The sequence below is a fragment of the Elephas maximus genome, chromosome 4 (assembly GCF_024166365.1).
Source record: "Elephas maximus indicus isolate mEleMax1 chromosome 4, mEleMax1 primary haplotype, whole genome shotgun sequence".
Classification (NCBI taxonomy): Eukaryota; Metazoa; Chordata; class Mammalia; order Proboscidea; family Elephantidae; genus Elephas; species Elephas maximus.
Genome location: NC_064822.1, coordinates 77,497,443 through 77,511,565, shown reverse-complemented (window position 1 = coordinate 77,511,565; position 14,123 = coordinate 77,497,443). Strand labels below are relative to the sequence as shown.

General features: G+C 37.8%; 1 protein-coding gene across 1 annotated transcript in view; it reads left to right on the top strand.

The window, feature by feature from the left end:
* The window catches only part of PLCZ1 (phospholipase C zeta 1), a 74,711-nt gene extending 70,664 nt beyond the window's left edge, over positions 1-4,047 (top strand). Inside the window, exons 11-12 of the mRNA XM_049882570.1 lie at positions 3,062-3,211; positions 3,962-4,047. Coding sequence (XP_049738527.1) covers positions 3,062-3,211; positions 3,962-4,047 — 236 coding nt within the window. The remainder of the gene's footprint in view (positions 1-3,061; positions 3,212-3,961) is intronic.
* Positions 4,048-14,123: the final 10,076 nt, after the last annotated feature.

Here is a 14,123-nt window from a genome sequence, read left to right as displayed (position 1 = left end):
CTAAATTTTATTTATTTTGTTGCTGTTGTTGAGAATATACACAGCCAAACATAAACGAACTAAACAGTTTCTACATGTACAATTTAGGGACAGTGTTTACATTCTTAGAATTGTGCAACCATTTTCACCCTCCTGTTCTGAGTTGTTTCTCCCTCATTAACATAAACTCACTGCCCCCTAAGGTTTCTATCTAATTTTTCAAGTTGCTATTGTCAATTTTATCTCATATAGATTGTGTTCTTAAGGGCTTAATGCTCAAGGCAGGCCTTTTTTACTAGGTAAGCTAAACTATTGTTCAGTTTTAAGATGACTTCAGAAGATATTTTTGGTTTAAGTTTTAAAGGTTATCTCAGGGCAATAGTCTCAGGGGTTCATCCATCCTCCATGGCTCCAAAAAGTCTGGAGTCCATGAGAATTTGAAATTCTGTTCTATATTTTCCCCGTTTTGATCAGTATTCTTCTAGGGAGTCTTTGATCAAAATGTTCAGTAATGGTAGCCAGGCACTATCCACTTCTTCTGGTCTCATGGCAAAGGAGGCATTTGTTCATGAAGGCAATTAGCCACACATTCCATATCTCCCTCCTGTTCCTGACTACTTTTTCCTCTGTTGTTCCAGGATAATAGAAACCAATTGTTGTGCCTTGGATCCCCACTTGCAAACGTTTCAGACCCCAGGCACTATGCAACAAACTAGTAGGTAGAACAGGAGCGCTAAACATGTTATTAGGCCAATTAATTGGGATGTCCCATGTAACCACCACCCTAAACCTCCAAACCAAGGAACTGAGTCCTATGAGGTGTTTGGTTGTACATCACCAGCCTTAGCAGCTACTCTTTTATTTTTTGTCATTGTTGTAAACATATCTATCACGCAACTTCTGCCAATTCAACATTTTACAAGTGTACAACTTATTGGCAACAATGACAACAGCAATTGCCTGTGCAACCCTACAATGTGATTTTTCCTTTTCCCCTTCCCTCCTGCTCCTGGTAATCACTAATAAACTTTTGTCTCTGTACATTTGCCTTTTCTTGCCTTTTTGTATAAGTCAGGTCATACAATATTTGTCCTATTGTGATTGGCTTATTTTGCTCAACGTAATGTCTTCAAGCTCCATCCATACTGTAGCACGTACCAAGGCTTCATTTCTCCTACTGGCTGAGTAGTATTCCATTGTACGTATGTACCATATTTTGTTTATCCATTTATCTGTTGATGGGCATTTGGGTTGTTTCCATCTTTTGGCTATTGTGAATACTGCTGCAATGAACATTGGTGTACAAATATCTTTTTGAGTCTCTGCTTTCAAGTCTTTTGGGTATATATACTTAGGAGTAGAATTGCTGGGTTATACAGTAGTTCTATTTTTAGTTTTTTGAGGAACTGCCACACTGTTTTCCACAATGACTGTACCATTTTGCATTTCTACTAGTAGTGGATGAGGGTTCAATTTCCCCACATCCTTGCCAATATTTGTTATTTTCTACTTTATTAATCTTAGCCATCCTAAAATGGTACCTCATTGTGGTTTTGATTTCTATCTCCCTGATGGTCAATGATGTTGAGTATCTTTTCATGTGTCTGGTGGCCATTTGAATGTCCTCTTTGGTGAGATTTCTGTTCAAATCTTTTGCCCATTTTATGATTGGGTTATTTGTCTTTTTGTTAGTAAGTCATTGAAGTTTTATATATATTTTTGTTATTGGATTCTTATTGCATATATGATTTCCAAAGATATTCTCCCAGGTGGCAGCTTGTCTTTTCACTTTTTTGGTAAAGTCTTTTGCTGAGCAAAAGCTTTTAATTTTTATGAGGTCCTATTTATTTATTTTGTCTTTTGCTGTTTTTGCTTGTTATTACATTAGATAATTCACTGATAAAAAACTATGTTGCCCCTGCATTTTCTTCTAAGAATTTTATGGTTTCCGTTTCCACATTAGGTCCTTAATCCATTTTGAATTTATTTTTGTGTACAATGTGAGGCATGGATTCTCTTTCATTTTCTGCATGTGGAAATCCAATTTTCCCAGCACCATTTATTGAAGAGACTCTTCTTTCCCCATTGAATGGACTTAGCACCCCTGTCAAAAATCAGTCAACCATAAATGTGTGGGTTTATTTCTAGACTTTCAATTCTGTTCCATTGGTCTATCAGTACTAGGCTATTTTGATTACTGTAGCTGTATAGTATGTTTTAAAATCAAGAAGTGTGAGTCCTCCTACTTTGTTCTTCTCTTTCAACATTGTTTTAGCTATTCTGGGCCTCTTGACATTCCATATAGAGTTGAAGATTGGTTTTTCTACTTCTGTAAATAAGGTTGTAGGAATTTTGATTGGAATTGCATTGCGTCTATAGATCATTCCTGGCAGTATTGACATCTTAACAATATTAAGTCTCCCAGTCCACGAATGTGGAACGTATTTCCATTTCCTTAAGTCTTCTTTAATATCTTTCAGCAGTGTTTTATAGTTTGCATTGTATAAGTCCTTCACATTTTTTTTTATAACTAAAAATTAGGACTTCCTCCATCATCAATACATGATTGTGTATGTGTGTGTGTTTGTATGCCTCTGTGTCTGTCTGTGTGTGTGTGTGTCTGTGAGAGAGAGAGAGAGAGAGGCAGCGGGGGTGGGGGAGAGAGAGAAAGAGCAGTGAGAATTGAAGTAGGGGGTAGAAGAATCAATCAATTTAAGAATTTTCTGCAGATATTTTGCTGTTTCTATGAAGAATTGACTCAAACCTGCTCTGCTACTTAATGGCTATGTATCTGAAACCCTCAGGAAATTGTGTAATATCTTTATGACTCAGTTTCCTTATCTGTAAATGCAGAGAATAATAACCGTGATGTGATTGTTGTGAGATTAAATGATATCATCTATATACAATTCTTAGAACACTGCCCAGCAATAGTAAACACCTGATAAATATGGCTATTGTCTTATTCCTTTCTCATTTAGTGCATTAAACATTTAAGCATTCTAAAATACAAACTATCATTACTATTATCAAAATATTGATATTGTCTGTGATTCTTTATATCCATTCCTTTATATTTCAGCTTTTAGTCCAAGATGGAATGAAACCTTCACATTTATAATTCACGTACCAGAACTGGCATTGATACGATTTGTTGTTGAAAATCAAGTTCTAATAACTGGAAATGAATTTCTTGGGCAATATACTTTACCAGTTCTATGCTTGAACAAAGGTAATATTTCCTAAAGTAAGATTATTAACATTTAATGTAACATGCATGTACCATAGACACACTTTGACATGCCAAATACCTATTCCTGAAAGGTGAATATAAAGGAAATGTTGTGTATTGACACACATTTTCTCAGTGGAATTATAGAAATGCGCTCTGATGTGGAAGATGGGGTAGGGTGGGGCATTACTAAGAAGGCTAATTCAGCAAATTTGGCAGGTTTAAGTATTTCTTTACAGAGATCACAGCTCTTTTGTTTCAGTGAAGAGTAGTCATGACTATCATACAGAAAATGAAGGATGGGATTCATCCAGAAGGGAGAAGCAGTGACTCATTCTTCCTGCTTGAGGAGAAGAGACTGGGAGCCCAAGGCTGTCCTTTCCTGATCCTTTTCAGGGATGACTTTATGTTGCAGTCTCCCTTGCTCTGATGATTTACTCTGTGCTCCCAATATGTACACTCATCTAACACCAGCTAAGATGCATCTAGGAATCGGGGTCTTCCCAAAGCGGGGCTGGTGGTTAATTTTGGAACATGCTATACTTTGAGAGGGGCGAGTGTGAGTGTGTCAGGCAGTAGGAAGCCAGGATAGAAACTGCAAATATTTTATTTTCATGGAAATATAAGTAGCCAGTCATGGTTTTCATGTATGCTTAGTAAATATATCCTTTTCCTCAGTAGGACTATCGGGGCCATCATTGAATAATTTTTTTTTTTTATTGTTCTAATTAGATACAATTCCCTTTGCAGGTTACTGTCGTGTTCCTCTGTTTTCCAAAGCAGGTGAGAGTCTTGACCCTGCTTCACTGTTTATTTATGTTTGGTACGTCCGATAGCAACTAATAGCCTCTTACGTGTTGATAGGTGTGCAACACAATAAAACAACCAAAATAAATGTCCACATTCTTTCTTTTTTAACATATAGCAAGGTAATTGTTTACAAGAACAGAAACATTTAGCAAATTTGCTTTTAAATATACCAGATGGAGCAGTGGAAACGAGAAAAAGAAATTTCAGGGTGTCCCAACCAGTGTGGCATTTTTGTCAGCAGACTTCTATTGCTCCGCTGCTACTGAGGCTGCTTTTTCAACTTGGCTTCTATCATTTTTTATTAGTAGAACTTATAAGCTTTTTAAATATGTCTGATTATATATGTTAGCAAATATTTAGCAATATAAATGAAATGTGAAATCTAAGAGTATTTTAACTTCTAGACACCCACTACTGCACATTTTACACATTTTAGGGAGAACAAATTAGATTCTGAGGTGCTTTGTGCCATTTTGTATCCTAGATGTTAACTAGCCCCTGCATTCTCAGGCCAGTTCTTAGATGCTGTGCTCTGCATTTGGTATTCTGTAACTATACAGACATTTTTATGAGTGCCTTGGAAATTGATTTGCATGCAAACTGCATTCAGACACCATATCTGTAAAAGAGCTCCATTCTATGGACTTACATGCTTGGAGCTCTAAACTAACAATTTGCAATATTTCTGAGTCTCCAGTAAATTATGCACTTCGGAGATTCTCTCTTGGTCACAGATGAGATCGTTGTGTGATTTTGTTTGCTGAGCTTCTTGCCCATCAGCAGGACTATGTTTTCCTAAATGCCATATGTGGGAGAATATGGGTTCTTAACTGTTCTTCCAAAAATCAGGGGTATTAATACTTGTCCCACCATATTGCTGCATGGTGGTGATGTGAAATACCCAGCACTAGGTTTCGCAGAGTAGGGGGCTCTCAATAAATATTCGATGAAATTGAATCGGAATTAAAATTAAGATAACAAAATGACTGTTTCAGATGTATTTTAACGCACTATCTCTTGATGCCAAAAAACCAAACCCATTGCCATCGAGTCAGTTCTGACTCATAGTGGCCCTGTAGGACAGAGTAGAACTGTCCATAGCGTTTCCAAGGAGAGCCTGGTGGATTCAAACTGCTGCCCGTTTGGTTAGCAGCTGAACTCTTAACCACTGCGGCCCCAGAGTTTCCATTTCTTGATTGCCAGTAGAAAATACCCTGAATGGCACATTTTACTTTTTTCTATATTTTACCCTCAGCACCAAATATTTAAAATAAGAATGCCATTGGGCATTCAAATTCCTAAGCCGTAAGCAATTAGAAATGTCCTAGGTTACTCAGTGCAGATCATTCCTCATGGGGACGAGTATTGAGATGAACTCTGAGGTACATTCTCCCCAGCAGGTACTCACAGCCAGTTTTAGAGGATGCCTCCATTCTGCCAGATAATGGATGAATCTTATTTAAATCTTCCATTATTCAGACCAACAGCAGGTGGGGTGTTCAGCCCATTAACCCAATGGTTTAACCTTCTCTAACCTCCACAGAGGGCCTTGGTGGCGCAGTGGTTAAGAGCTTCACTGCTAACCAAAAGGTCAGCAGTTCGAATCTACCGCCTGCTTCTTGGAAGCGCGAAGGGGCAGTTCTATTCTGTCCCGTAGGTCGCTATGATTAGGAACCGACAGGATGACAATGGGGTTTTTTAGCTTCCACAGACATTTTGAGGAGCTGGAATTCCAGGAGATTTAACGGCTTTGCTAAACTGAGTTTTCAGGAGAATTCACGATTCTTCAGAAAGAAACTTCTATTTCCTATTTATACCATCAAGCTTTGAAATATGGAAGAGAAAAAAGAGATACACTGCTTTTTTTTTTGTTGTTGTTGTTAACCTTTTCTTCAGGTACCAACCAAATGCACCTCACTAACTTTAAAGACAAATTTGTTCATTTTTAATATTTCACTCTTCACATCAGTAACATAATTTGGAGAGAAACATTATATATTTCCTGTCAAAACAATCTTAAGGTATCTTTAAATATGTTTGATTCCATTTTTATATGATCATTATTTATCATTTATTTCCCCCTTTAAATTGAACTGGCATTATTATATTATTGTCTCACAATAACTCTTTAACAGATACTACTCATAGATACTCCATAACAAGGGGATGTTCTTATATTTAAGGAAGTTGCAAATGGTATGGGAAGCTGACTTTGACTTATGCTTTCTAGGCATATTTTGCTTGTAGGAAAAAATAGTGTTGGTGAGTAAAAGTGTGAAGAGGAAAAGGCTAAATCAATCCCTGGGACTGTGGCAATAAAAGACCTTTTAACTCTTAAACCCTTAGTTTAAATGTCATTTCCTCAGGGAAGCCATTCATGATCTCTTAGCTTAGGTTATGTTCCTTGGTTCTGATAAAAGTGACAGCTAGGAACTGACCTGGTACTATCGGCTAGACGTTGGTGTTGCTAGGAGCTGGCCTGAAACTCACAGCTAGGCCTTGGTGTTCTCCACTTGACTATAAACAATTTCAAAGAGCATCAATAACAGACCAGGACAGTTTGACTGCAATTGATCAAGACAAAAACAGGACCACTCTGTAATAGTGACCAAGCGCATGACAAGAACATGAATATTGTACAAACACAAAAATGCCATTCTCCAATCTGTCTAACAGTAATGACTATGACTGTTTTACCAGTTATAGCTTAGTCTTGATTTATTCTTCCTGCCTTATAAAACCAAAAAACCAAACTCCTTGCCGTTGCTTCAATTACTGCCTTGTAGAGATTTATTGACATCCAATCATAGAATTGTCCCTTATTCTTGAGAATATCCAACCCAGAGGAAAGCCCTACTTACTTAAACCCTCCTCTAAATCATCTAACACATATCCAAGTCTAATAGAAAATCCTTTCTAATACCCTCTTACTGAGGCGCCTCACGATTCTCCATGTTGTGTTCTCCCTCACTGCAATCAGCAAAAACCCCAACTATGTCTTTTCCTGGTTGTCTTTGGCAGAAGACATTGTCACAACCTTGACTTGTCCTTTTGTAACACTCATGACCTTGAATTATGTCAGGGAAATCTATTAAGTTGTTAACTTGAAGCTTCTCTCTTTTTTGGTTGTGGCTCTTTAGGGCCTCAAATAGAAAACATGCAGAGCCTAATCTTCCCCTCTAGACTTACACTGACTTTTGTTTGAGAGATGGTGACCAGTGGTGATAGAGGAGATAGACAGAGGCAAGGCTTGGTTACTGAGCAGTAAAGTTGCCCTATCTGTGAAACAGATACGGGAAAGACTCCTTGCAGCCATAAAAATGTATTTTAATTTTTGGAAAGGAGCGTCTATGAGTCTTTTGAGGAATGAAGATACGTGTACCCATTATAGTTCCTCTGGAGGTTACAGTCAAAACCTCTGTGCAAATCTCAGGGGAACTGAACGTGGAAGAGTAGTTTTGGGAGCCACAATGGGGAGGAGCTCATGCCATTGGTTAGTGCAGAGACAACAGAACCACTTACTTCTGAATGAAGTCCTTATGGACTTGAATAATGGACATTTGGTTGGGAACCACATGGACTAAAACCCATCTGAGAGGAATTATTAAACCCCACATATCCTTGGAATTGCATAAACATTTGTTGAATTGTACTGCTTTCAAAGTAAGAAGCCTTTGGAAATATTTGCACAAATAAAGCATTCTCATGGTACTTTTGGGATTCTTAGGCCTTTAAGTTTGAGTCATTTTTAAGAGTTCCGAGTTAGGCTATTTTCACGAGTCACTGGAAATGCCCGTTTTGAACATCAAAGGGGTGGATTGGAGTGAAATTTAAACCTATGAAGATACTGGCCTTCTACATGTCTTCTATGCTTTCACCCCAGTCCAGCACACAGAGAGAAATTGGTGCTAAATGCCTTAAAAACCTATTTGAGGACCAGTATACATAAATTACACTTTCTGTTCATGTTCCCATTCTTCTCCCAGGGTGGTCACTTTTCTAATGTGATAATCACAGTTATCTGCAATGTTAGCAGTGTCTAACGTGTGCCTAATATTAAACATAAATTAACCTTAATACTTCCATCCCTACGTATTAGCATTAAGACAACCGAATGAGAAACATTGAGTTGCTTAAGGTCTTCGGTCAGTGACAGAAACAGGGCAGTCTGGCTTCTCCAAAGCTAATGGCACACCATTCAAATACATTGTTATCAAAGCAGCATCACTACTCAATGTCAATTTCAAGAATTGTTTCCAAATCTGTTCTAAGCATGAAGCAATAAAGGTTAGCTGTTATGTGAAAGAAAACCCTCAGACATTTCAACTGCAACAGAGAGTGGTTACCCCTCTCAACTCATTCTAAGTGTATGGCCTTTTAGAACCATGAAGACTTACCCAGAGGAGTAAGTTCTTAGTCTACTCTGGGGAGCAATAGAGCCCTAGTACACTCAGAAAAGGTTTAAAAGCTCTTGTGAATTTGGCCTTTCTCAATTGTTAGCAGGAATTGCTACATAATTTTCATAACACAGTGCAAAATGAAAATGCAGACCCCTTGTTTTATTAAAAAAAAAGTGACATTAAATGTCGGCACTTAAATATGAAGCTTTCTCCTTTCTTCTGTGGCTTTTCTCTCAACTTGCCATAGCGTTTTTAACTTCATTCCAAGAAAATAAAAAATTTAAATTATGATAATGAATTTTACCATTTATCTTTATATTATGCCATATAAATTTTCTCTTACTGCAAATGTAAGAACATTTAACTCATATGCAATATCACTGAAATTATACAATTCTTGCTTCATAACTTGTATATGCATAAGTATTTTGTTCTTATAAGAACCATTGAAACACTGAACAAAACTAACTCAACTGTACTGTTTTGATTTTACTTATTGATATGTACACATTCTATCAACACTCTCTACCTTCAGCTTATGGATGAGTAAGGAAAGACTGAAAGGAAAAGGAATTATGGGCCGTCCTATCTTTTCCTTCCTTCTATGTCATCATTTTCAGCAACATGGTTGGCTAATATAGGAAAGTAACATAAGCAAGAAAAGATATGAAAGGATTCCTTGGTTGGTCATGCTTCTTAGGATGCCAATTCCTTTCTGTCTGCATTTGAAGCAAATTATTGTTTACTCAGTCACAGACTTATACTTACACCGTAGTCTCTTAGAGTCTCACTAAACTCTTACACATTGTGGGTCCACTGAAATTCTGCACTCATAAAAAAAAAAAAAAATACTGTATGTGAATGGACTGGCAAGAAAGGTGGATGCTCATATTTCTCATAACTCCTCTGCTCACATTTTCCCATCACATCTCATTTACAAAACATATGTTCAAAGATAAAATCATTAAGAATTTCAAAGGAAAGAAACTTCTTCAATAAATCAAAAGCTCTGAAGGCCAGAGTAGCAGGGACTGGGGTCTGGGGACCGTGGTTTCAGGGGACATCTAGGTCAATTGGCATAACAAAATGTATTAAGAAAACGGTCTGCATTCCACTTTGGTGAGAGGCATCTGGGGTCTTAAAGGCTAGCAAGCAGCCATCTAAGATGCCTAAATTGGTCTCATCCCACCTGGAGCAAAGAAGAATGAAGAACACCAAAGATACAAGGTAAATATGAGTGCAAGAGACAAAAGGGCCACATAAACAAGAGACTCCATCAGCCTGAGACCCAAAGAACTAGATGGTGCCCGGCTACCACCGATCACTGCCCTGACAGGGAAAACAATAGAGAATCAATCCCTGATAGAGCAGGAGAACTGTGAGATGCAGATCTTAAACTCTCATAAAAAGACCAGGCTTAATGGTCTGACTGAGACCAAAGGGACCCTGATGGTCATGGACCCTGGACCCTTTGATAGCCCAAGATTGGAACCATTCCCAAAAACAACTCTATGGAAGGGATTGGCCTGGGCTATAAGTAGACAATGATGCTGGTGAGGAGTGAACTTCGTGGCTCAAGTAGACACATGAGACTATGCAGGTGACTCCTGTCTGGTGGTGGGATGCGAAGGAAGAGGGGTACAGGAGCTGGTTGAATGGACACGGCGAGTACAGGGTGGAGAGGAGGAATGTGCTGTCTCATTAAGAGGAGAGCAGCTGGGAGTACACGGCGGGGTGTGTATGGCTTTTTGTATGAGAGACTGACTTGATTTGTAAACTTTCACTTAAAGATTTGAGCAATAAATAAAAAAGAATTTCAAGACAGTGACAACAGAGCATTAAAGTAAGAGCAGGTCCCTTCTGAGCATAGAGTGCTGTGCTACCGCATACTTTGCACACCTGCGAAGCTGGCCTTGATTGGTAAGTACATTTTAATATATAGTGATAGTCCTTCACAATCAGAGCAGGTTAAGATCTATGGGTCCTCACTATACTCAGTTCAGCACTTGGTGATATACTGAAAGCAAGCCTCAGACCAAAGTCTACTCTCATACAATTAACTGGGAGGCTCAGAAAGAGTACTCTAACCTGTTCTCATAAAATCAGTATAGTCCCACTAACTATAAAGCCACAGTAATCAGTACAGCTTGATGTTGGGGGAAAGATAAACATATAGATTGATGGACCAGAATAGAGTTTCCAGAAATAAACCAACACACATTTGCTGAATTAATTTTTTTTATGTGAAAATATACACAACAAAACATATAGTCATTCCACAGTTTTTACACATATATTGGTGAATTAATTTTTGACAAAGGAGCTCATCCAGTTCAATGAGGAAATAAGAGTCTCTTCAACAAAAGGTTCGGGATCAGCTAGATATCTATGTAGGAAAAAAAAACAATGAACCTTGTCCCTTACCTCATACCATACACAAAAACTAACTCAAAATGAATTTAGACCTAAATGTAAAACTTAAAACTATGAAACTTCTAGAACAAAACAGAATATCTTTGTAAACTTGGGGTAAGCAAATGATTCTCAGGACATTAAAGCATGCATAAAAGAAAATGGTAAGTTGGCCTTCATCAAAATAAAAAAGTAAAAACTTTTTCTCTTTGAAATATCCCATTATGAAAATGAAAAGGCAAGCTACAAAACGGGAGAAATTATTTTTGCCATATATATCAGAGAAAGCAAGCACTTGTATCCAGACTATATAAATAATAATACCAATTCAATAAGAAGATGATTCAGTAAGAAAATGGGCAAAATATTCGGACAGGGATTTCCTGGAAGAAAATACAGGCATGGCCAATAAGCATATGAAAAGATGTTCACCACCATTAGCCATCAAGGAAATTAAAATTAAACCACAAATGAGTTACTATTATATATCTATTAGAATTGCTAAAATAAAAAACTGACCACACCAAATGTTGGTGAGGAAGTAGAAAATTGGAAATCTTATACATTGCTGGTTGGAATATAAAATGTTATCACTTATGAGTCGGAATTGACTCGACGGCACTGGGTTTGGTTTGGTTATCACTTTAGGAGTCCCTGGGTATTGCAAATGGTTAACACACTTGGCTGCTAACTGAAAGGTTGGAGGTTTGAGTCCACCCAGTAGCTCCCGAGAAAAAAGGCCTGGAGATCTACTTCTGAAAAATCAGCTACTGAAAACGCTATGGAGCACAGTTCTACTCTGATACACATGGGGTCACCACGAATGGTAACCAATTGGACACTAACTGAGAAAACAATGGGAAACAAACAATAAGAACAAACAAGCCAAAAAATCAAACAACTACTTTGGAAAACAGTCTGGCATTTTTCTTATAAACAGACACCTACCATAAGACACAGCCATGCACTTCTAGATATTTACCCAAGGGAAACAAAAGCACATATCTATACAAAAACTTTATATGATTGTTCATAGCTTTGTTTATAATAGCCCCAAGCTGGAAACAACCCAAATGTCTATTAACAGGTGAATGGATAAAGAAAGTGTGTTATTTCTGTACAATGGAATTCTGATGAAATAGATCTGGCATGCTACTTGGACACTGAAATTTTTAAAAGCTCTTGAAGTTATTCTAGTGCAGTGGTCACAAAGTGTAGTCCCAGATAGTGACAATAGCATTACCTGGGGGCTTTATAGCAATGCAAATTCTCGGGCTCCACTGGCAACCGCCTGAATCAGAAACTCAGCAGGTGGGGTCAAGCAGTCTGCATTTTAACGGCTCCCTCAGGTTATTCAGATGCACACTCAAATCTGAAAACCACTCAGTGTTGGGCAAAGGTGCTCAAGGTTGAGAACCACTGATCTAGAAGGCCAGTCCTCTTACACTTGGGTTGTGTACCTGATTTGGCTTTCTAGAAACTAAGCCTTGTTCTTGAGTCTTCTCTCTATGCTTGGCCCTGGTTTAGAATTTACTCTGCATTCAAGGTGTCTACATGTCTGTGGCATATTGTACTGACAGCCTGGCCAAGATCTCCTGTTGAAATATAACAGCATCTCACGTCTGGGCTGAGTCCCTGGTTCAGACTCCCCTGATCTACACAAAACTACCTAGAGAAAGTAAAGTCTCTTTTCTGGTACTTTTTAGGCTCCTTTTGGGAAAGGACCACTTCTCATTTTTCTTTAAATTGTCCATGGTGGTTTTTATACAGCCAATGTCCAATATTTGTTCAACAAGTAACACTTTTTTTTTTTTTTTTTCAGGCAGAAAGCAGTGTTTTTTGGGGGGAGAGGAATGGGAAAGATTAAAAAAAAAAAAAGAAAAAACCAAACCCATTGCCACCGAGTTGATTCCAACTCGTAGTGACCTTATAGGACAGAATAGAACGACCCCATTTTTTTTTTTTCTTTTTTAATAGGGTTTCAAGGAGTGGCTAGTGGATTCAAATTTTTGGTGAGCAGACAAGTTCTTAACCACTGTACCACAGGAACAATTCTGCTTTTACAACATCTGGGAATCTGAAATCTTGTGCAAATGATGGATGCTAAGAATGCCCTGCTATTTATTTTACATGGTTGTGATCAATCCTAAATCTGTATCTCCAGTTTAGCCCTCTTCCCAGCATATTCTTTCCCTCCCAACCTTCTAGGTTCTCTAATATCTACTCATTTTTAGGATTTTGCTGATAAGAAAGAGTTAAGACATTAAGACTAATAGGCAGGTAATCTGGTAAATATTCATTCCTTTGCTTCTTTATTTTTCTACTTCATCCTTGCTAGACTGATCATTCTTAGAGTCAACATGGAGTAATACACTTTCTTAAACATCTAACTATAAAATTAATATAACTATCACATGCATAAGTCAAAACAAACAGGCTACTAGCAGATCCTGAGAATATGTATTTAAAGTGGGAAAAGTGGAAAAGGAAGAGGTTTATTTGTTGGTTTTGATGGTATAATGTTAATATAACTAGAATTCTATAGTGAGCATATCAATCACTTCAAAACATAGTGACTTGAAACACATCCACACTGCTGCAATTTGGGCTGTATTTAACCCAGTGGTTCTTCTGTTGGTTTCATGGGATAACTCATACTGCTACAGTTCTTTTGTTTTGTTCTGTCTCATGTTAGCCACTAACTGCATTTGATTATTTAAATTTAATTGCGATTAAATAAAATTTAAAATTGAGTTCCATAGTCACAGTAGCCACATTTCATGTGCTCCATAGCTACCTATGGCTAGTGACTACCATATTGTATAGGGTAGATATAGATCATTTCTATCATTGCAGAAAATTCCGTTGGAGAGCATTATCTAGAGGATTGACCGGGGCTGGATATTCCAAGATGGCTTTAGTCACATGACTGGAGCCTTAGCTTAGATGGCTGAAACATACAGGCCAGATGATCTTTCTTCCTGGGCTTCTTCACAGGATGGTGGAACCATTCCAAGAGAGCAAGAACAGAAAGTGCAAGGTATCTTGTGGACTGAGCTAGAAATCACATAATGTCACTTTTACCTCATTCTGTTGGTTAAAGCAATGACAAGGTCTGCTCAGATTCAAGCAGTGGGGGATAAGATTTCACCTGTTGATGGGAGTAGCTGTAAAAAAAAATTGTTGCCGTGTTTAATCTCCCAGAATGGGTGACAGCAATAAAATGTAAAAGGTTCACTCTATCAAGAATAATTGTTGGCAGAATTAATATTTAAATATTAAATAATACT